General features: G+C 44.6%; 1 protein-coding gene across 4 annotated transcripts in view; it reads left to right on the top strand.

Moving 5' to 3' along the window:
• Window positions 1–1,752: 1,752 nt before the first annotated feature.
• nlgn3a (neuroligin 3a) overlaps window positions 1,753–22,980 on the top strand; it is a 91,162-nt gene continuing 69,934 nt past the window's right edge. Inside the window, exons 1-4 of one of the 4 annotated variants that reach the window (XM_031857774.1) lie at window positions 1,813–2,284; window positions 3,382–3,441; window positions 11,954–12,013; window positions 19,823–19,972. In XM_031857774.1, the coding sequence (XP_031713634.1) occupies window positions 1,813–2,284; window positions 3,382–3,441; window positions 11,954–12,013; window positions 19,823–19,972 (742 nt within the window). Of the gene's footprint in view, window positions 2,293–3,381; window positions 3,442–11,953; window positions 12,014–19,776; window positions 19,973–22,980 lie in introns of all 4 variants that reach the window. The other 3 variants (XM_031857775.1, XM_031857777.1, XM_031857776.1) reach the window with 3 other exon arrangements.

The following is a 22,980-nucleotide window of genomic DNA, read 5'->3' as shown; positions in this document are numbered from 1 at the left end:
AGCACATCCGCAGTATTTACAATATGTACTGTATGGGAGGGCTTACATGTACAACTTCCACCAGGCAGGCTTTCTGTTGATCAACGTCTGCAGCAAATGGGAAAGCTGCATAGCGATAACGGTACCTCCAGGAATGTCGGGATTACTTTATATCAGTGGTTAGTGGCCCTCCAACGGCTGCTGATACATTATAAATCATTTACACAGTCATTTTGGAATGCAATATCCTCCTCTAAATGCTGGCTTTTCTTCTCCATTGTTATTAGAGCGAATACTGCAGTAGGCGCACAAGGCTGAGGGGGACACTAAGCCACAGAAATTGAAAATTGATCAGGCAGTGTGGGAAGGTGTTGTCACTGGCACCACAGGTTCACCCTGGGACTGTTGTTTAGCATTTACAGCGCTGCCGCTGGTGGTACCTGTGCCGCCTGTAGCCACATCCTCCCATCTCCTGTTCATCCTAGAAAGCGATCTGTTGTAGGAGCAAGAAGGGAGATGGCATTTAAACTCTGCCCCGTTCATATCTATAACCAAAGGGAAATGCTGCATGAAATTAAACAGGGCATGCCTTTTTTTTTATCATGTTATAATGTGCTTGTGTATGACTCCTGCTGATGGGTTTTAGCAGTGCCTTTCCTGTAAATGTAGATAATCTTAAAGCATTCGTTCGTAATGTCCTAATATCCATTCCTCATGTGTTTTCAATGGACGTGATGGTGGACACAATCTACAGTCCTATCTCTCTGCAAATATACATTCTAAAGTGTTTCTGCGGTTATGATGAGGCTGTAACACCCTGAGTTAGTTGAATCAAGTGGCCGTTTTTTTACTATAAGCATGTTAAGCCAAGTTCACACTACACGACTCTCAAAGTGGTGAGGTCGCTGTACATGCTCGGCATGTTAGATATCTGGATTTGGTCTGCGATGCACCGGCGACACTCTCGGCTCGCATCTTCGAACAGTTCACACATAGCGCTCGAGCGCCGATGTGCGAGCGACATGCCGATGCATATTTGGATTTCATCTGGGGCTTTTAACCGGGAGCCTCAAAAAGCTGTCGGCGAGTGGAAAATCTGGGCTTAATTTGTGTCACTTGATCTAGGCATGAGTGGGATCTTTTAATGGGTCAATATTACAGCTAACCTGTTTTAGTGTTCACACTTCCATCTGACGTTTGGAAAATTGTTAACCTATTCTTTAACAATTACTGTAAACGTTGGCCTTTGAAGAATAAGTACCTACTGTCAGTTGATGCCACATGTCACTTGTCCCATCAGCATTATTAGGAACATCTTGACAAGTTGCCCGGCAGTTAATTGCAATAGCCAAGTCAAAGGCAGCTTCTTGATTATGTGGATTGATGATAGCACCGAGAGCTCTGTCATGTTTATGTGAGCTGTTTAATGTCCTACCAGGGAAGAACTCCACAAGTCAATAAAAATGACTGACTAAAAATGGTAGCTGCAAAACCGGTGGGCTGTCAGGGAAATGTCATTAATTTTCCTGTCCTCTTCTCTTGCAGCACGGGATAGAAGATCTGACGAGCGGAGAGAGGGCGGTGAATCAGGAACTCGCCGCGTAACCGTGACTGCTTCTCCTTGTCTGCAAGCCGGCGGGCTCCAGTATCCCAGCTGATGACTGTCCCTCAGGTGGCTGGACTGCAGGGCTGAGTGCGGGAAGTTTTTTTCGCTGAGTAGGGGGGGGGGGGGGGGGGGGGGGGGCGTGCGCGGGGGTGTGTGCAGGTGGGGGGGGGAGGGGTTGCCCCGGCTTGTATGTTGGTCAATTACAGTCGCACTCGCTCTCAAGGACCATGTGGTTCTCTCCAAGGAGAGGTCGTCTCCCCTCGCAGAACTGGCTCGGTGCCGGCGGCTGCACCGGTTTCAGCGTGTCCTTGTGGGTGTTAAGTTTTTGTTGGTGCTTTCCGGCCGTGAGAGGCGAGAACTACCACCCCACTGTGAACACGCAGTATGGCAAACTCCGAGGGGTGAGGGTGCCCCTGCCCAGTGAGATTCTTGGGCCGGTGGACCAGTATCTGGGGGTTCCGTACGCCGCCTCCCCAGTGGGAGAAAAACGCTTTTTGCCCCCGGAGCCTCCTTCCTCCTGGTCAGGGATCAAGAACGCCACTCACTTTGCTCCCGTCTGCCCCCAAAATATTCACAACTCGGTGCCAGAGATCATGATGCCTGTATGGTTCTCCTTCAACCTGGATATAGTTACTACGTACATACAGGATCAACACGAGGATTGTCTTTATCTAAACATCTATGTTCCAACTGAGGATGGTGAGTGCGTCGAGTAAACAGGATGAAAACAAACCTCTCCTACTATTCTTGTCTCTTGCCTCCTCCTCGCTCTGTCTTTCTTCTTAAATTTTGTGTCACCGCTGTATTTTTGCGCGGAGCATGACCTGTTGTGTGGCGCATGCCGTGTCTGTGTCCATCATCTCAACCTCCCATCTTGACTTGATCCTTCATTTAGTCTTTTCATCAACTCTCCCTTTCCATGCCACTGTTAGAGGTTCCTCTTTTGATGACTAAATGACGTATTAATATGACCCCAAAAAAACAAAAGAAATCTAATCATACAAAGAGCAGATTGGAAATACTTGGTGCACCTTCCTACCCTCACTGTCTTGACTGTTCTGGGGATATTAGCCATTAGCGATTAGTAGCCTGCCTCATAAGTGAATGATCTACTGCTGTAGGGTTGGTGAAATATTCTGTCTGGTACACGAGAGGCCTGTGGCATCAGCCTGACCTATGTAAGACCCTTTACTCTCCTTGCTTCATCCGGTTTGTCCTTGCACAAAGCTAAAAGCAAGAGTAGGTTTTGTGCAAAAGGCAAACAATAGATTGGGCTCCACTGTGACTAAAAGTCTCACAAGTTTCAGATGTCTTGATGTCGACTCTTTTAAATGGCCACCATTATTTCACCACTTGAAGGAGACCCACACAGAAAAAAAAAAAAAAAGGCTTGAAATATTAAGTGCTCTGAGAATCAAATGGGCAATGTCAAATAACACTCTCACTTATCAGATTATAATGCGAACTGCAAAACGTTGGAAATGTAGCCTCTCGTCCTACTGTGTGGCTGTAATGGGTCTTAAATAGAAGTGCATGTGAATATGGGCTTCCTGTGTCCCAGGATGCAGCAAATTCATTCCACCATTTTGGAATATTTCTGCAGCAACACCCCAGTTACTTTCTCAACAGGTCCTCTGTTGTTGTTCTTGTTGTTGATGATGACTGGGAGGGTGGGAGGAGGTGAAGGGGGGGGGGGGGGGGGGGGGGGGGTCTGACTCAGTCTGAGTTGTTGCATGTCACATGGGATCTTTTCCAGAGCTCTCTGTTATTTTGTAGTTTTTCCATTCATTTTACAGTCAAAAGAATATCCAAGGAATGTGCCAGGAAACCCAACAAGAAAATGTGTAGAAAAGGAGGTATGTAAAAAAAAAAAAAAAAAAAAAGGAAAAAGAGACAAAGAAAGCCATCACGGAACGAAAGAGAGGAATTGAGAGAGTGAAAGAGAGAGGAGAGTGATGGGTGCATCCTTCCAAAGCCGCCAATATCACCACCTGTCAACTCCCAAATCAAAGTGCTAATTGGGATGAACGTGGGACTTGTGACTCAGATCAACCTTGACACCAGTGTGAGAGATGAGCGAGTGGTTGTGTTGCACGTGTGTGTGTGTGTGTGTGTGTGTGTGTGTGTGTGTGTGTGTGTGTGTATGTGTGTGTGCGCATGCTGAAGTGTGGTTTTGCTATGAGTGTGTGTCAAGGAGCAACAAATCTCTAAATAAATAATGAGGCGTTGTCAAGCGATAGATCGTGATGTCTAAGAATAACATCTATTTTATTTGTTTTTTTTACATGATTGTATGGCTTGTTCATGTTTTAAAGCGTAATCCTTTTTAATTCAAATACAACTGTTGATTAAATCAGAGGCATGAGTGCTGCTTTTGAAAGACTATAGATAAAATCTGACTCGGTATGCAAAGAACTTTAGTCATGTTTCAGACGGCTCTGACAGCACTTAAGACACCAGCTTATTGGAAGTATTTGTCAAACGTGACACCTGAAAGCGTCGGAGCCTCAGCCGTTAATTAAATTTACACTAAAAAGTGGAGGGCCACCTCTCTCTCTCTCTCTTGAATTTATGATTCACAATTGTTCAAATAGGGGCCGGTGGGGTATTTTATTGGCATGACAGCTTTCATCTATCCATGTGGCAAATGCTCACAGCCACGTCGAAACACAGTCCAATTTCATTAGCAGCAGCTAAAATCTGGTAACAACAGAAGGCTAATTCTCTCAGCCTGCCTGCCGGCAATAGAGGACCTTACGAGTAGCCTTAAGACAGGGAGCATATCTCGCTCCACAGTACAGCTACTGTTTCAGCGGCGAGACCTCTGCTGTTGATTTCCATGGAGGCAAGAGGCAGCTATTGGCCTCCCTCTGTGCACTCATAAATTCTGCTTTGGTAAACCAATTTCGTGAGAGAAAGACTGGCCCTCCAGGCACATCTGCTTCCGAATTAGTCCCAGTTGTGGAGTATACACAGAAATATCTCTTTAATATTCCCCTTCCACTTGGAATTTTTCAATTATCTCCCCCATGTTTGGTAATGAGAAAAACGGTTTATCACAAGTTTTATATGTTGGTTTTGTGACACATTTTTGTGCAGACAGATGATTGTTGCATGGTTCCTCTGTCGCTTTAAACACAAAGGTTGCTGGAAACTCTTTTTTCTTTTCCAATTGCACCGTTTTTTTAAAGTGCTTCTACTAATCTTGGCTTATGTTGAATTAGCAGTGCAAATTAAGCATAATTTATCCTTCTTAGGCAAAGCAAGCACTGCCTTATACTTTGGTTTTGGTTAAATGTTTCCAAAAAAGAAAGTTAAATTGTTGATTGACAAATTCAGCCTGAATCGGGAATAACTTCTCTTATTAAATATTTTAATAGTTGAATCAGATCCATAAAATTAGGGGTATATGTTTTGTATTTAAAGTTTTGCAATGCTTTCACTAGAGACCTGTATACGGCAGTAGAGTCTTACACACACTGTGCATATTCAGTACTAATAACACCTCTCTGTATATCTATGAATGTGCTTCCTCTGGAGAAGGGCATTTGACTGTTGATGAAACGGTTGTGTAATTGTTGCCAAGCAACAGTATGCAGTTGTGACAGGAGCGGAGTAGATGGCCCTCTTACCTCGTGTGAAGCACCTTTGTTGCTTGTCAAGTGAGAAAGATATTGTACGTCACCCACGAACCTTGTAAAATGCATCACACGTGATTCTTCTGTTTCATGAGACAAGAAGCCAGTATGCCATGATTTGTACGGCGTAGAGCCTGTGTAAATCTGGAAGAGTGGTGGTAACAATATATAATGTAGAATTTGGTTTTGAAGAAATAATTCTCATCTTACTTAGAGATTGAAAATTATTAAGAAAATCTGCCTTGGAGATCCTGTGCTATTACCATCCTATTGGCATTGTGAAGCCACTTAATGCGCTGATATCAAAGCTGTGGATCATTTTCCTCCATTAAACAGGAGGAAAGCTCTTAAACCGCTCAGTAGTGCCCTGACAAAAGATCAAAGACACGCTCATTGAGAAAATAATGGAAGGCTCAAGACAAAATTATAGTAGATGTAACTATTTTCAGTATGGTTTGTTGGTATTCAGAGCTAGGGGTTGTTGTGTGGATAATTTTGCTTCTCCAAAATCAACAGAGCATTGCTGTTTGTTCAGGAAACAGATTATTCTTTGCACTGACTAAAATGCAATTTAAGAGAATGGCCGTCCCTTCCCTCTGCTCGACTAGTGCAGCACCGTGTGTCCAAGATGTCCTCACAGGTAGTCTTAATTTGCGAGATCAGCACCGTAGCCCACTGCTCCCTCTGAAGTGGCCTTATAGCGCGCGCACACAGGGCACAGAGCAGCAGACATTGGAGCCTTGGTTTTATCACTCGGTCATTTTCTCCTCTCTGAGTCGGAGTGAATGGAGTGAAGAGAGGGATAATGATGTGCGGGGGACACAGCTAAGCACTATTCAGCCTTCAGAGTGCTGGATTGGCTCGAGACTGGTCAATTTTGCAAGGACGCACCTTGATGAGGTCAATCTCTATCTTTAAAAAAAGGTTTATGTTGTTCAGTTGATTGACAGACTTTAAAGGAGACCTGTAGATTCCCGCGCTTTTGATGAGATCCTCACTGAGGATCCGGTGATTTAGGTGCACTCACTGTGCTGCATGCCGCCTGTTTATGCAACACCGGAATTATTTTCTACGGGCTTTTTACAGCACGTCTCTTTCACCGCCCATAACCCTCTCGTAAAAAATGCCCTAAGAGTCCTTCAACCTGGTCTCTCTGAATAACACAGCCTCCGAGAGACACTCTTAGATCACACTTCCCGACTCCTAAAATCATCCCTCATCATGAGCCTATTTGAGATAAGTGCAACAAAATCTGTTGTACATTTTGGCTTGATTTGGACCACTCAAATATCATTCTTATGCCGCCCTCACAGGCAGCAGGCTGCCATGTGTTACGCAGCCCGGTGCCAGCACTGAACAGCCCGATCAGTTGCCAAACCTGTAGATTAAGTATCCCGGAGCAGAAACACTGGACATTTTTCCATCTTAACAGATGACCTCCAGATGCTAGAGTGCTGTGAAAGACAGAGCCCCCGATCCTGGGGAGGCCGCATCTGGGCCATGGCAGTCAGTAACACACCATGGTAATCCCCCCCACCCCCCGAGTGCTGCAGACGAAATCTGTACGCCAAGCAGACAGCGCAAAAAACTTTCCAAGAAGACGAGAACAAATATTGGCTTGTGGGATTTGAAAACAGAGCAGATGTCTGCTTTTGTTTGATGGAAAATTACTTCCACGATCTCCTGTGATCATCTATCTGGGACTGTTTGTGACCCCGGCGAGTGAGGGCTGTAACCAGCCAGCGGCGGATCCAGTCGCTCTAACTTGAGATGCAAGACGCGACCCGAGCAGGAAGTCCCTATTCAGAAGCCTCATGCCGCTGTGCTGTCCAGCTTCCCCAGTCAATCAATCCAAGGCTCAATATCTCTCTTGTTTATCCCAAAGTAAAAAGGAATAGAGGACACAGCCTGTGGGGTCATAAAGCCCTGTTAAATTGAAAACACAATTTATTTGTTGATTCTGGTACCTCTGATAGCTTAGAGCCAGGTTCTTGATTCCTAATTTCCCTTTTAAGTTTCTCCTTTAAGTTGACCTAACACATCTGCACCATAACATGCATCATTTTATACAAATCCTCTTGCAATTCAGGCTAATATATTTGGTATCTTTGGGATTTTTGACATTTGTCCTGGAGGTTAAGGCGCCCGACGGAGTTGACTTGTAAACCAATAAGTTATTTAGTATTTCTCACCAAAACGCAGTGTTGCATCCCCAAGGTTCAACACATTCTTCGAGAGCATTTGTTTGCCGATTCCTTTCATATTTTAAATTTACATCCATGTTTGCTTGCTAACAGTATTCTTCTTCACTGCCTTTGGCTGTGTTTTGCCTTTCCTCGGGGTGTTTCCGCCACCAACTGTGTTGAAGGCTACATACCTGCATTGTTCTGGCTTTCAATGGCGTCGAATGCATCGGAAATGCGTAATGATGCATACAGTATTCAACTGTGGTGCAGCAGATACTTAAATGACTGTTTTGTCTTACAGAAGATTAAGAAGCCGAAAGCCTGGTGAGTCTTGATTGTTTCTGTGAGATATTTGTGCAGCGTAGTCTTTTTTCCCTAATATGGGGAATAAATGGTTCATTAGGGACCTAGCACAGAGGTAAGAGACCCCAGTGTGTTCGACTGCCACCGTACTCAGAAGCCTGTGGTCTCTGTTAAACATGTCTCTTTCCATTATCGAGCTGTAGACAGGAAGAAAGACAACTTGGCGGCCTTCTATTTGGGTTTTTTTGTTGGTTTTTTTGCATTTTGGGAACAGCTGAAGCGCAGTGTGAGTTTTGGCTGTCCTTTACTGCAGGATTACAGCCCCCTTAACCTTTTAGCTGTATTCTCCATCATTCTCTCTTATGTGTCCCTCCCAAGCTGTTCCTTAACCTCTACACTGGGAGACGGATTGAGAGAGATGGAGACAGACACAGAGAGGGAGAGAGACACGGAGAGCAGAGAGACAGGAAGAGAGACGGATCCGGGCACTCTGAAAGAGAAAAATGGCCACCTGAGGATTGGAGACCGAATATAACTGCTCTAAATTGTCAAGGCTGCAACATTTCGCTAAGTCCCTTTCCACATTTTGACCTTTCTGATATTTAACTCTAAGGCCTACCTATTGTCAGCGAACCTTTTTCCAGCAAAGGAAAGGCAGTTAACATTCAGCCCCTCCATGATGTATTGAGTGAATTTTGGATTCATTCAAGGAAGTCTCTAGGGTCTCACATCACTCTATATCTTCACGTGTGTGTGTGTGTGTCTGTGCATGCTTTGGTTTATTCATGTAAAACTCAACAGCCACATACTTGTGTCTTTTGTTTGGAATTCTATCCTGCTGAAATGTTAAATTTCAGCAGCCTTTATGTAACAAGTAAGCCCATCAAACGCAGTTTCTTTGAACCTGGTTTGATAAATGCAACAGGTTTCTATTTTGCTTGTCAAGGAACATGAATAAAAGCCGTTATTCTAGATGCCGCCTGTTTTGAAGAGATGCAAATGTCCTGGAGGCCCGCTACGCGAAGAAACCTGTCAATTCATTGTAGTTTGATTTTAATGTCAGTCTTTTACTGCGGCATCAATTTAAAAGAGTCAAGGTCAAATATAGACTTTTTTGCTGAGTCACTGAGGGTGTTGTGTTAGAAGCTCCTATTATAGATCCAGCATTTGACGCACACAGGCTCACAGACAACAAGATTCAAAGTGACGGAGCTTCCCCGTCGACACCTGCCATCCAATCTATGCCTGTCTAAAGCGCTCGATACCACCACTGTTCTGCCATGTCAACGGCACAGCGAACGCTAGAATAACCGTAATCACTAACCAGCCATATAGAAGCCTGCTTCAGCAGGTGAGGCATCTTTGTTAGGGTGCTGGCTGTTATTCTGCTAAACCATTTTTTGGAGGTTCCCTTGAAGCCCACATGAGAGAGACATGACACCTGATAGCTTTTAGGCAGAATGAGTAGGATTTGTCGCCTGCAGCTGACCCCAGAGTCATTCTTTTCTTTTGGAACAAGCCTTTTTTTTTCCCCCGCTTGGCGTTTTGCCTTGCTATATTTGTTCATTTGTTTTATCGCCGCTGTGTCTGCCGTGCGCTGCTTACAATCTGGCACGAGGTCGCTACATTTTTATAGAGGTTGATGCCCAGAAACGACCTAAACAGAAGCACAATAAGAAAGCACAGGCAGAGGGCAGGGTCCCTGCAGATACAGACACCGCCACACACTTCATAAGTGATGAATGAGAGGGATTATTTTTGTATGAGTCGATACATTGTTTTTAGGAAAATCCAGCTGGTTCTGCCTTTTAATGGCAGTCACTCCCTGCACTTGTCTGACCTGTTGCTGCTCTGAAATTCTTCCGGCTTTAAAGCGCTATAACTCTGAGACTGAGGCCATTTTTAGACTGACACTTTGTGAAACAACACAGCCGCCTTATCACTTCAATGACATCACTGTGTTGGCAGTGGTGTCAAATGCAGAGGGCTTCGGTAGTAAACGCTGGCTTTTATTCGTTATTCGTAAAGGCGCTGCGTTGGCCCATTAAATTCCTGCAAGTGTACATTCCTTGTAGATCCCTTTGTAAAGTGGACGCCATATTTCTGTCCATTCTCTGATGAAAGATTAAAAAGTCCAGAGTTGTAAAATCCAGTCTGCTACCAGTAACGACCCCCCCCCCCCATCAACTCAAATACTAATATCAACATGATGGACTCCTACCATTTTTTGGCTTGATTGCCAAATTCTTTAATATTGTATGTTGTTAACGAATTATACGTTTTGATTACATTCTCACACCTGGCAAGCCGTTCACCTTCCCCTTCCCAATGGCGAATACAGATTTAAAGCCCGCTTCTGCACAACCTTCCACAACATCTTCCACAACTTGCTGTTGCAACATTATGTCCAATAACCTGTTTCAGCCAAAGTAGTAGCTTGAAGTTGTCATAGTCGTATGATTATGTTGGTCTATCTAAAGCTCGCACAGCTGCCCATAGAGACTGCATTATTCATCATGCCCATTTATTAGACTGAACAAGGTCACCGCGCAGACTGTGGAGTCAACAAATTCAAGCCTCTCCACTTAAAGAGCTTGAATTTACTCAGTAAATGTCATGACACTCAGCCTGTTACATAATGCAATATATTGCATCTTTCAATTAACAATGGATGAGGTGTTCAAACAGAGAGGCGCATCCATTCAAACATAAGCTGTTTAACTGGTGCCTATGCCAGGTTGGCTTGCCCACATGAATGAAATAGAGTTTTAAAGACTTTTAAGGAATTAAAGTAAATGTAACATTTGACATCGTGATCGTTCAAAGAGTCTTCGGGCCTGAGCGCATCATGGGCCAAAATGATTTCCCCACACTGCCCTGTTTGCGCATCATCTCCTAGGGACAATGAATATCCCTGATGCATCATGTCCCGATATCAATATAGTTTGTAGAGGACGGCTTAATCAACAGCCACATGATGTGAGATGAGGTGGTGTTTGTTTCAGCACTTTGGGAAACGCTAGACATCTTATGGAAATCATGAATGCTTCAGTAAATCCCCTGACAGTCAGCCCATTAGATTTTGATATTAGTTTGTATTCATAGTGGCCTGGTGATTATACCAGAGGAAAAGTCCAAGGTCACAAAAATATTAGGATTTACTGTGTCAATAATTGCTCAGGAGGACAATCTGAACTGACAGTGGTGCTAGATGAAAGGTCAGGGTACTGCCAAAACTGGATAATTCTCCAAAAATACCATATCTCTTTAAATTCCAATTCAAATGTAAATGCATTACAAATGATTACACATGGATATCAGACCAACCAGTTTAGAATAGCACTGTGTGAGCAGTAGGTCAAGATAGGACTTGTTCACTATATCTGTACATGGTGTGCATGCGCGCTAGGGTTCTAGATTTTCATACCAAGATGTAGCACAAGGACAACAGCATATTACCTACTGATTTGGGCAAAGAGACGAGCTGAAGTGACTGCACACATCACTGAGTATACATAATACACGCAGTCTTATGATTTATTGAAATCTCTACCACCTCCGGGGAAGTTGCAATCCTGCACATGTTTTTTTTTTCACTTTAAAAACTGTTTCCCGCATCCTGATTTTTATATTCTTTAACTTGCCAATCCCCACATTATCATTTTCTTTGCCTTTTGATGGCCAAGTTAGAAATGCATGATAGGTGCATATTCCAAAGAGAATAGAAGGTCAGTTGAATCTTATTTGAACACATCAAAACCCTGCTCAAAAAGTCAGTTATTCATTATTTCAGAAAAGCTTTTAAGCTGGTAGTGTTGTTCCCCAAACTTTCCGGATAAATCTAAAAAATAAAAAATGTTTCTGAAACTGCCAGTGGTGTATGACTCTACTCCAACTATGCTATGGTATGTTTAGGTTACCTTCTATGTTTTGATTTGTGTATTGTGATAACGGATTTGTAGTCAGTGTAGTCTTTTTTTTAATCTGTATATATTATTATAAAAACGTTTATTTTTCTCTTTTTGTTTGTGCTGAAAGTGTTAACAGAAATTGCCCTTGACATGTCCACTGCCAAATTTTCTAATGGGAAATGTGTATTTGAATTAACATTGTATATCACTCACATGTGGTCTCAAATACTGATTTGTATTGAATTGCCTCTTTTCCCATTTCTGTGTTGCCAAACGTGCTATTTTGAATGTCCCTGTGCCTCTCTATGTCTCTCCCTGCTTCAATAACAGGGGCCCATGCAAAAAAACAGGGCGAGGATTTATCGGATAACGACGGTGATGAAGATGAAGGTATTTTCCATGGTGAACAAAGATGGTGCATGATTTATTTTATTATTTTCTTTCTAAAAATGTCACCGTTTTCTTGTCATTTATGTTTTTTGTTTAATTTATTTTTCTTTCTAATTGCAAATGCAATCATCAAGCACTCCGGTCACATGGCACTCTGTAGAACAATGTCGTCTTTGATCAAATGTTTGACTGTGTGAGTGAATGTGAAGTCTCCTGTGTCGAAGCATCACAATTCTATCAGTGAGTAGAATGTTTGGCTTGGGAGTCAGATGGGATCCAGTAGCTGTCGAGATAACGAAACCCAGATTGACTCATTTTAATATCTCACATAGTGACTGGAGCAACTGTGACAATGAGGGCAGAGGCATCGGTGAGAGCCCCTTCTTAAGGTGAGGCCAGCAGCTGTCTTTGTAGTTCTCATGGCAGAGGGAAAGAGACGCAGCAGTGTAATATCAGGCTGTTCACCAGGTCTGCCAGCAGATTTAGATGAGGAGCGGCAGTTCAGGAGTGCTGCTGGAGAGGATTAGAGGCGAGAGGTGTTGAAAATGGGAAGTTGCTGCTCAGCAATCGCATTGTTCACTTTCCATATTTATCTTGGGATATTCCTGGCTCAGGGTGGATCTCTGCCGAGATTAGAGTGAGAGACGATTCTTGTGCTGCAACAGAAACGGCTTAAGTCTCTGAATCTAAATCAAACCCCTTGATATCGCCCCGCCCTTGTCTTCCTTTGCCACAGTAGGGCAGGTGATGCAAGCATGATGTCGGGTATCAATGTAAAGCCATTGATGCGCACTCTGTTTGTTATGGACAGATTGGATTTCTGCACATCACATGTATATTCGGTGAGCAAGATTGCATGTCTGGAGCGAAGCCGTTTGGGATCGTAGCGCGTTTAGGGCATAATGGACCTTCTACTGGGCAGGGAAGCTGACACGTCACACACAAGTTGCCATATATCCTTTCACTCATGAATGTTGGCTCACCTAATGCCGGCCTTGCTGCGGGTCCTGCGTTCGGTTTGAGAGCCACTGGAGGCCGGCTGGCCCAGCTCCTTTCCAGAAGTTTAAGGGTTTGAAGTGGAGCTCCTTCCTCGTCGCCGGTGGGCTCTTCTTTCAGAAAGAAGCCTCTCGCTGGCCTTGATCACAGAACGGGAAGCGTTGCCATGGCACCACTTTGACACACAGGTGTTTCTTCATTCAAGCCCAGGGCGAGCTGTTGCAACTGATGCCAAATTGCCTTCAGTTTTTGTCTTGACTCTGTGTACACTTGCGCGCGCATGTGTATGTTTTTCTTCCCTCAAGCAAGCCCGCATGCGTCGGTGTGTGTGTAGCCCTAAGTCCGTTCAAAATTGCTGACAAGTGTGGATCCCTTTGTCTGGCAAGTCTTTGCGTGCGCTCACAGTGGCTTGGTCTCCAAGCTGTTGTGCAAGACTAGCCTCACTGAAAATGTGACAAGTCTATTCTTTACTGAGCGCAACTAATGCTATTTACGGAGCATCACCGTAGAAGCACAATACAGTCCCAGCAGTCCCAGAGTCTCTGCCAGAGTGCTGTAACTAATGCATGTGTGACAGAGTTGGCCATCAATCCCTAAACATGATCCAGAAGATTTTCCATGTTCTGGTGAACGTGTCGGTTTTGAAGCGACATGGCCCATCACATGGAGTCGGTGTTCAGTGGCACCCTCCCTAATTCCCCCCAAAGAGGACTGTTACCTCTGTGAGGAAAAAGACTTCACTCCTCACAACGTCCTCGTAAGCTGTCTTTCACACTACTATTGTTGCGGGTAATAGCAATCTCCTCGTCTACAGTAAATGTACTGCACGCCTAACCAATAACAATCAAACATTTGTATTCAAGCTAAAGGCCAAGTCGAATCAGAGCCCAGGCAGTCCACCCCCCCCCCCCTCGCTCTCTCACTCTTCGCTGATGCACCTCTTATCCACATATTCTCATTCTGTCCAGAGAGCTGCTGTCTTGTCTCGTTTCTCCGTCTAACCCCCTCCATCTCTCAGTCTGTTCATCCAAACATTACCATGCTGTCTCAGTTGGCAGTCTGTCTATCCTTGGCTAATTCCCTCCTTCCCTCCCTCCACCATATTTGAGCCGCCCTCCTGCCTGTTATAACCCTCCAGACACCCTCTTAAATTCAAATAAGTTTTATTGGAACAATAAAGGATTTCGCACAACGCCAAAGAAATGTAAGTAACATATTATGTAACTGAATAGTAATGTATAAATGTACAATAAAAGGCAGTGGAACAGCCAATAAAAACCTTAACTGTAGCTGGGAATATAATTACCTTTATTTTAATACTGTATCTCACTCTGTCCGCTGGCTGTCCTTCTTAGCCATGCTGTCTATCCGTCTCTTCATGTGTCTTTCTATCTGTCCCTTTGTGTGTCCGCCTGTCTGTCAAACCCCCCCCCCCCCGCACCCCCAAAGTGCATTCAAATTCTACGCAACACTCCTTCCAGCAACACAAGTGCGTGGGCCAAGTTGCTGTGATTTACATCGGCCCACAATCCAGACTCAATTTTACCGAGTCAGTTATTACACTGTAAAAGAAAAAAAAAAGGAGCGCAAGCTTTCAATCACCTACCTGCTGTCGGTAGATAAAGGTGGGCATGTAAATAGAGTGAGTCAGGCTGTGTAGGAGCTAAATCTCCCAGGTGGAACATGGCAGTGGTGCCGAGGTACTGTGCCCAGTGTGAGGCAGAGAGAGAGAGAGAGGCAGCCGTCCCTTCTCCACCTCGAGAGTGTCTCGCACCACTGCAGCCTCGGCCCTCTCCCACTGATGAAAAATAGATGTGTGTATGTCTGTCTGTCATTTGGCACTTTGAGACTCCAGCTCTAATCAGGAGGAATGCCTCCACTCAGCGTGAGCGTGCACACACACTCAGGCATGTACACCCGCATCCTTTAAACCAGCGAAGCACGCACGCACACACACGCACTCGTACACATAAACAATGCTTGCTTCCAAGCTTTAGACGCAAGCACTGAATAGAGAACACACACACACACACACACTCATACCCCAACCCCTGGAGAACCTCTCCGTTGCTGCTGTGCCAGGGAGCAGAGCTGAGCTCCACCTGCCTGGGTATTACCATTAATTCCATTGCACAGGCCTGACTGGATCCCCATCCAGCAAAGCCCTCAGCTCAGCTCAGGCAGGCTGGAGACTGGTGAATCGACAGTGGGGGCAATTCACACACCATTCTCTCCATTCTGCCACTAGCCTATTCTCTGTGATGTGGCAGGGTTGAGGAATCATGTCCCTTTGAAGCCCATTTATGCAGAGATATTTGGAACGCTGCTGCTCAGCTTCTTCCCAAGATAAGCATTGCTGCTAATGGCTGATCCACAAGGGCATCATTTGAGCCATTTCAAAGGATGGGGAGACCCAAGACTGTTGCTGTCATCAATTTCTTTTCTTTTTTTCCCACTTGTCCTTTACTCTTCAGTGGCACAAAATAATTGGCAAGGCAAAATCATGTAAAAACTGCTGCTTTTTGAAGAATCTAGAGAAGTGAACAGGAGTGAAGATTAGTCCACTGAGGCACTTTTCATGTAATGCCACTGCACGTCTGCGGAGGTTCGTGTTGTGTGCACTTCTGTAATGGCTTTATTGGTGTGCTGTCCTCAACCCTTCTGTGGGCTTTCACAGTATAACATCAGCTTTTGTGGCGTGCGCCAGCGCCAGCAGGCTTCCCTGAAAGACTAAAGGGGTAGTCTTCGTTCACTCAAGGAGTAAACAGCTGTTTGTGAGTCTTAGAGATGACAGCACCTCTACAGCCCCGTCCTCTCATCTAGATCCTGGCCAGCTGTAGGGGGCTTTGGCTAATAGCCTAAAAGGCTTCTCACCGCGTCTTTCCTTTTATTTGACTCAGCCGACGTCTATCCCTGCCTCTCTTTTCTCTCTATCCTCATACACACTGCTCTCTGTCTGCCCTGTTGCCAACATCATATTTAACACACAAGCACACCAGCGAGGGAGCCGCAAGTCACCTTCACACAAAGGTCATTCCTACCATTACTTTTACTGTAGCGATGTCAAGATTCATAGCAGACGTGCACACCCTCACACACACACGTCTCCTTCTCATATACCCAAAGCCACGTTGAGATTTTCTTTATTTACGCGTGTCATACCTCAGTTGTTCTCAGAAATGTCAAGTGTTGCGCAGTCTGACATACTCTCACTATAAGGTGCTCTTTTCATGTCCATCCCATCACTCCTGAGGATGTGAAGGCTCTGAAAGTCCGCTGGCTGAAAATAGCAACAGCAATGCAACAGCATATTTTTGTTTCCATTGTCTTCTTCCACTGTCTTCTGCAGGTCCAAAATAGAAAACGTGTTCCTGTGTGTTCCTTCACTGCAGCCTCCGAGGCCTGGCCACACCGCGCTAGCTCATTTGATTCAACGTAAAGGGAATATTAAGCAGACATTCGGTGACATTCAGAATACTGCCAGTGACTTGTACAGCGACACAAGCTGCTGTATAATTCGGTGTAATTACACTGCCTGTTTTGCAAGGAGCTCTCCCGTTAAAACGAAATGCACTTCTTAAATGTGAACATGGCCAGTAATGGACTTGTCATGAGTGAAGCGTGAAGCTTGGCCTGACAAGAGCACTACAGTAGGGTGCATGTCATGTCCTGCCACATCAGGACATTGTCACCCGCTCCCCCCCACCCCCCTAAAACCTCAGACCTCACTGATAGCTGCTGACAGCCATCATGTTTCACCAAGTGTTGACACAGTGAACGCCACCGACACTTATCTCCACACTCGCCTTTGTCCTGTCCCGATCCGGAGTGTCAAGGCCGCTTCTGGGGGGCGCTTAATGTCAGATGTATGACCGACTGTTTTCAATGGAGGGAGAGGCAAAGGACAAAAAGGTGGAGATACAGTAGCGGATACAAAATATGATGGAGGAAGGAGCGAATGTTCCCAGCCCTCCTGGTGGGTTTTACTTGCAGCAGCAACACTTAGAGGCTCAGCTCAGGCCTGAGTTATGCCTCCCACTGACACTCCAATCAGTCCAGAGCCACTGTGATGCACCTGTGAGAGGTTGTGCTCCTCGGGTCCTGTTAAAATTCATGCCCTGTGATGTATTTGTAGGTGTGAATGTGCCCAACCCTTCTAGCTGGTGCAGTGAACTGAGGACTTTGATATGTATTTCCTCTACTGTGATACAAGTATTCGCTGTTCGTATGACATGTTGCTCGGAGTGTATGTCACTGTATAGCAGATGCTGCGTGATCTGATTGAGCGAAACATGTGAGAGAGAATGATGTGTTATTGTGAATTTTGTTTCTGTTCAGCTCACTCCTCATTGCACATCCGCTTCATCTGCATTTCTGTCACGCACAGATTTCTTTGTTCATCACCAAAACATGAGTTTATTTGTCTTTTTTTAAATTTGTTATTATCTTCAACCCGTGCATGTGATTTTATTGCAAATATACTACCGTGTGCATTAATGAACCTATCACTGTTTCTCTCCTAGCACAGAGCTCTGTGCTACATGTTGACGCTGTGAATACTTATGTTGATGTAATGATGTGTTTGCCTCGGAGAAGTGAGTGAATCAGGAGGCAGCGTTTCGAGGTAGCCACTTAGTCACCTGTTACACCAGATTAGGCCGTCCGCGGCGGCCGACAAAAGCTCTGATCTGATTGGTTAAGGAGAGCTACTCACCTCCTTATCTCCACATCATGCTGTGCTGCTGCCCACATGTGGGTGTATACCTAGAGAGGATTATTATTGCTCACTTTAAGCCCAATTTGGATCTGTTGCATGTATGTTTTTCTCTGACACAAATCAGAGTCAGTGGGAACTCTATATTACATCTCTGTGACGCCGCCCACATAACAATAAATAGATTAGACCAAGTGGAGCGCCGATGTTTTGTATCGCTCTCCCAAAGGGATTTAACTGTTGTCATGGAGACCTGATGTGAATCAACAAAAGAGGTGACTGATAACATTGACATGACTAATCTCTTTTTCTTATTTCTGCCCCCTGCTCCGTCTTCCTCTACGCCATTCCCCTTGTATCTGTGGTCCATTTGTTTGAGTAGCTTGTGTAGGATACGCTGTTTTTCTCCCTTTCTTCCCCCCTGTTCCCCTCTCTGACTGAACCTCTCATGCTTTCTCACCCCATGCATCCCCCTCCTCCTCTTGTAGAAGATAAGTGTGTGCATAGAGAAGTGTCAGCCGTAAATCACATTTCACTGTGTAGCCCTCTCAGATACCAGCAAGATAAAGAAAGCCATAAATAAGGCCACATCATATGCAAGTTATGGCTTTGCTTTTAAACGTAACGGGGCCATGAATAACCAAGGGAATAATAGAAAAAACACAAAAACCTGTGAATCACGGCTGAGCTCTGCTATAGAGGTTACAGACAAACCGTGTCTCTACTAAATGCATTTAAGCAGTTGTCCTCGGTGTTAGGCATGCTAATGTGATGGGGTGCATAACGACGAGCGGTGCCTGCAGATGGATGCAGATTGGGCTGTGCAGGATGTGGTCTGCGATTAGCTGTTCTTGAGGATTTTGAATTTTGGCTCTCAGTCACCATAGCAACCAGAATACAATACCACCATTTTAAATCTGAGCCCATTTCTTTCTCTCTTTTTTCCATTTGCTCTCCTTCTGTTTTATATCTTTATTCCTTTCTGCCCCTTTTATTTTTCTTCCTTCCTTTCTTTCTATCTTCCTTCCTTCTGGTCTGTCTTTGTGTGTCTCTCTCTCTCTCTCTCTCTCTCTCTCTCTTTCTCTCTCTCTCGCTCGCTCTGTCTTCCTCACTCTTTGCCCTCCCACCCCGTCTCATTCTCACCACTCTCAGGGCTTACAGGAAGAGAGGCAGGGAGTTGGACAGAGATGGAGGGAAGGCGGGAGAGAAACAGGGAGAGACAGGGGAGAGTCTGTGAGTGAAAGCGATACAAAGTGAGGGAGGGGAAGGCGAGAAGCTACACAGAACACGGGGGGAGCAGGAGTGAAAATGAGAGAGAGTTTCTTGTCTTGTCTCCCAGCTCTAGCTAGCCAGCCAGTAATTCAGTCTATTCCTCAAACAGAGGCTTTTTTCTTCCCGCTACCTCTGGATGTGCTTTATCTGGCTGGAGTGTTGCTCCAGCTGGGTATCAAGCCCTGGTTTGGGAATAGAATAAACAACATTTTACCAAAACTAAAGCACAAATGTAACTGCCTGCAATGCCAAGCAAGACCGTGCAAATAAATTGTTGCACAGAGATAGGCTTGTGTAAAAAAGGAGGCACGTGATAGCATTGTGTAATTAGCCAGTGCGTTTCCCCTTTCACTGTCAAGCCAGATTAGCCTTCTCCCCGGTTAGGAGATGTGTCAGAGTACCTCTCTCTTTATCCTCCCTAATGGCTTCCTGCGTGTCTATATTGGAAAAGTGCGTCCGCCTCCTGGAAGACAACACAAAGCTAAATACGGCCCTAATAGTTTGGTTTATGATAAATATTTTATCTTGTAAATGCAAGCCACATTTTCAGCTGAGATGGCCAATTACTATAATAGAGTTGAGTCGACATAATGAGTGGACATTAATTTGTATCTCATAGAGCAGATATGAAATAATATTGCCTCCATTTCCATTAGCAGGTAGTAGCAGACTGTATCATCCCACAGCTGGTATCTGAGAGGTGACCGTCAGCTTGTCTGTTTGTGGCCCCCCATGCGCTGTAACTGCTGTATCTGAATCTGAGCTGACCCCTTGATCGGAGTGGGTGGACCACAATGTGAATGTGTTAATGATGGCCGCTCTTGCAGACATACGAGACACCGGGGCCAAGCCTGTGATGGTCTACATCCACGGAGGATCCTACATGGAGGGGACGGGCAACATGATCGATGGCAGCGTCCTGGCCAGCTACGGAAATGTCATCGTTATCACTATCAACTACCGCGTCGGCGTCCTCGGTAAGCATCTTTTCCTGTCTATTTCCTTTTTTTTCTTTTTTTCTTTTTGACTCCAGCTCCTCCTTCAAGGACATTTTTCTGGGCCATCTTAATAGGGCAGCTAGGTGTAATGAGCGCTGCTGATTGCCACATGCACTCCAAATAAGGCCGAGGGAAAAACACAGCACTGTAAATACACTGACCGGTTCCTGTGCTTCTTGTTGATGTGGTGCTCGTGTATCAAAATCACAGTAATTGAGTGTGCTGAATGTGGGTTTGTTGTTGTGACTGGGGTTTTGAATAAATTAAGAAATTATTGTAATGAGTTTGAAAAAAAAAAAATGATGAGATGGGCGTGATGCTGGTGAGATAGAAGAGAGGAGAAGAGTCTGTTAGAGAGAACGAGGGGTTCTCTCTCTGAGTTGCAGTTGGTTGCAGATTGACTCACACAGCTGAATCCTCTTTCAGGATTGTGTGTGTGTGTGAGAGAGAGTGTGAGAAAAGAGTGGCGATGCAGAGAAAGAGAGAGAGCGAAAGAGAAGGAGAGGGAGCTCCATGGAAACAGCTGCAGCAACACAAAATGGAGTTTGTTAGCACACTATACCCAAGCTTTGTAGCTTTTCCATCCATCTCTTGATTTTCATTTAGAGGTTTAGGTTGTGTTCTGAGTACAAACACTTTGGATAGAAGATAGAATTTCCCCGAGTTGTTGTCTGCATTTGTGGAGAATATTGCCTTAGATTTGGACGTGTTTGGCTCTGGAATAGCTTAGCGTAGATGCTGTTACAGCATCAGTTATATCAGACTGAGGAGTTTTTCTTCATTAATAGAAGAGCAAAGAACGGCACTGAAGGCTTTTCCCCAAATTTGCTCTTCTCACGTCTCGCTTCGGTAAGAGTTTGATTGACCGATGGTTCAACCGATGGACCTGCCATGTATTTTTTTAAAGTGCCTGCCCTTTTCCAAACCGTTTTAAATGACGGCTCCTCAGATGGTTCTGTGTGACAAACCATCCGGCGCGTCAGGTTAGCTGAGAAGAGCAGCAGTAGAGAACAGACTCTGTACTGTCTATAAAGCACTATCTATTTAAAGTTTGCAAGGACAAGCTAACATGAACCACTGTACACTACCCTGAGAGGAGTAAATTGAGTGCAGTGAAGAGTGTTTTTTATTACATATAATAGGTTGTATTTTATTTGTAAGAGAAAGAATGTGCTATTTCCTCTTTATTTAAAAGTTACATTGTATCGCTTTTGTATTCACTAGTGTGCTAACGAGTGTCAACAGCAGGAGGACGGCTGTATGCAGCATTGACTCAAACACACGACAGTGTCCATGGTCAGTTAGTCTCTCCTAACCTGAGGGTCGGAGCCCCATAAGAGGTGGCTCAATCAAAGGTCACAGGATGATTAGCAAGATGGGAAAGAAGAAGAGAAGTGTCTGCTACATAAAGATGTGTGTTACATTTTTTCCGGTCTCTTATTTTTCTTGTTATACGTTGGGTAGATTTACTTTTTCAGACCTCTAAAATGTATGAAATAAACAATCCGTGCCATCACTAAACATTGTCTTAAAGGATCGGGACCACTGAGCTATATCAGACGGCGGCAGCACATGCTCGTTGTTAGGATCAGTTCGTTGTTGACATTGGTCTTTTCGTGGCATTTGGTGACAACAAGAAAAATATTGAATATGACCAGCCTTATCCTTAAAGGAGCAGAGCCTTGCTGCTCCACATGTTGAGAGCAAGAGGGTGACTGAGGAGAGATGCCTTCTTACCCTTCAGGACATTGAGATGACTGGTGTTGTTGACTCACGCAGGCACAGCTTCATTCATCCTGAGACTCTCTTTTTGATGGAGATGAGAGCGCTGCGGCCTATCGATTTTGTCATCAGGATTGCTCGCCTTGAATGTGCAGTGTTTTCCTCATTTCCTGTCATTTTTGTTGCAGTATCGCTTTGAGCATTGTAATCAGCCTTCGGGGTGGTAAGGTAGTCGGAGTACTGGCTGAGCGCGCTACCTCGTGCCGCCACTGCTGCTGGGTTTAAAGCCGAGCACGTAAACCAAACACAGATTCATGATCATATTTCTTTCATGGCACTTCAATTATGAGTCAGATGTTTCTTCTCTCGCTGCCACATTTCACTAAATGTCATTCTACATGCATGCACACACACCCTCGAACGCCACATACGAGTGCTCTGAGCATGTGCATGCTCACACACGAGCATGTGTGTGAGACACAAGCAAAAACAATCTGCACACACACCCACACACGCATGCAGTTGCGTTTTCTTTTTTTTTTCAGAACCATGCACAGACATACACATTTGTACAGTTCACAAAGCGGCTCTCTTGGTAAAGCTCCCCAGCAGCCATTCTGAGACATGAGCAGAGAAGAAGCGATGCATGTAGCTGAACGATAATGTCCACCGCTGAAGCATGGACTGATAATCTCCCCATGGTACGGCTTTAAACTGTTATTACAGATCACTCGTATAAACCAAATAAAACCAAGGCCAGAGAGAAATCAGACCATGATGGGCCAATTAATGTTCAGCTGTCTGAAGACTTGCAGTCATAAAGTGTGAATTGCAATACTCAGAACATAACAAATTGTAATTACATGTCTTTTATTTTATTCTTGTTTGCAGTTTCTTATTGAATATGGGTGCCACTAACACTTTCAGCGTTAATCTAGTCTAGACAGCATTAAGTGGAGCAGATTAGCGTTTTGTGCATTAGCCACTGCACACGGAGTGTAACATCAGGTCATCTGACGGCTAGATGAGAACAAATACTCCAGTTTGTACTTCTGTGGCTTCAGCTCAAGTACTGTGCAAGAAAAGAAAAGTCAGTCATTTAGATTCCACACTGGGTGATGCAGTTCCATGTAGAAATGCAGAATAAATAAATAAATATTAATGAAAAAATGAAAGCTCTTTTAATTAGGCTGCTTAAAGGGATGAGGGAATAATGAAGGCTGAGAGAATTAGACAAGATAATGAGTTTAAAGGGAGAGCAGACA

The sequence above is a fragment of the Anarrhichthys ocellatus genome, unplaced genomic scaffold (genome assembly GCF_004355925.1).
Source record: "Anarrhichthys ocellatus isolate YVR2014 unplaced genomic scaffold, GSC_Weel_1.0 scaffold19, whole genome shotgun sequence".
Taxonomy (NCBI): domain Eukaryota; kingdom Metazoa; phylum Chordata; class Actinopteri; order Perciformes; family Anarhichadidae; genus Anarrhichthys; species Anarrhichthys ocellatus.
The sequence above is the reverse complement of the archived record's forward strand: the minus strand, read 5'-3'. Positions and strand labels throughout refer to the sequence as shown.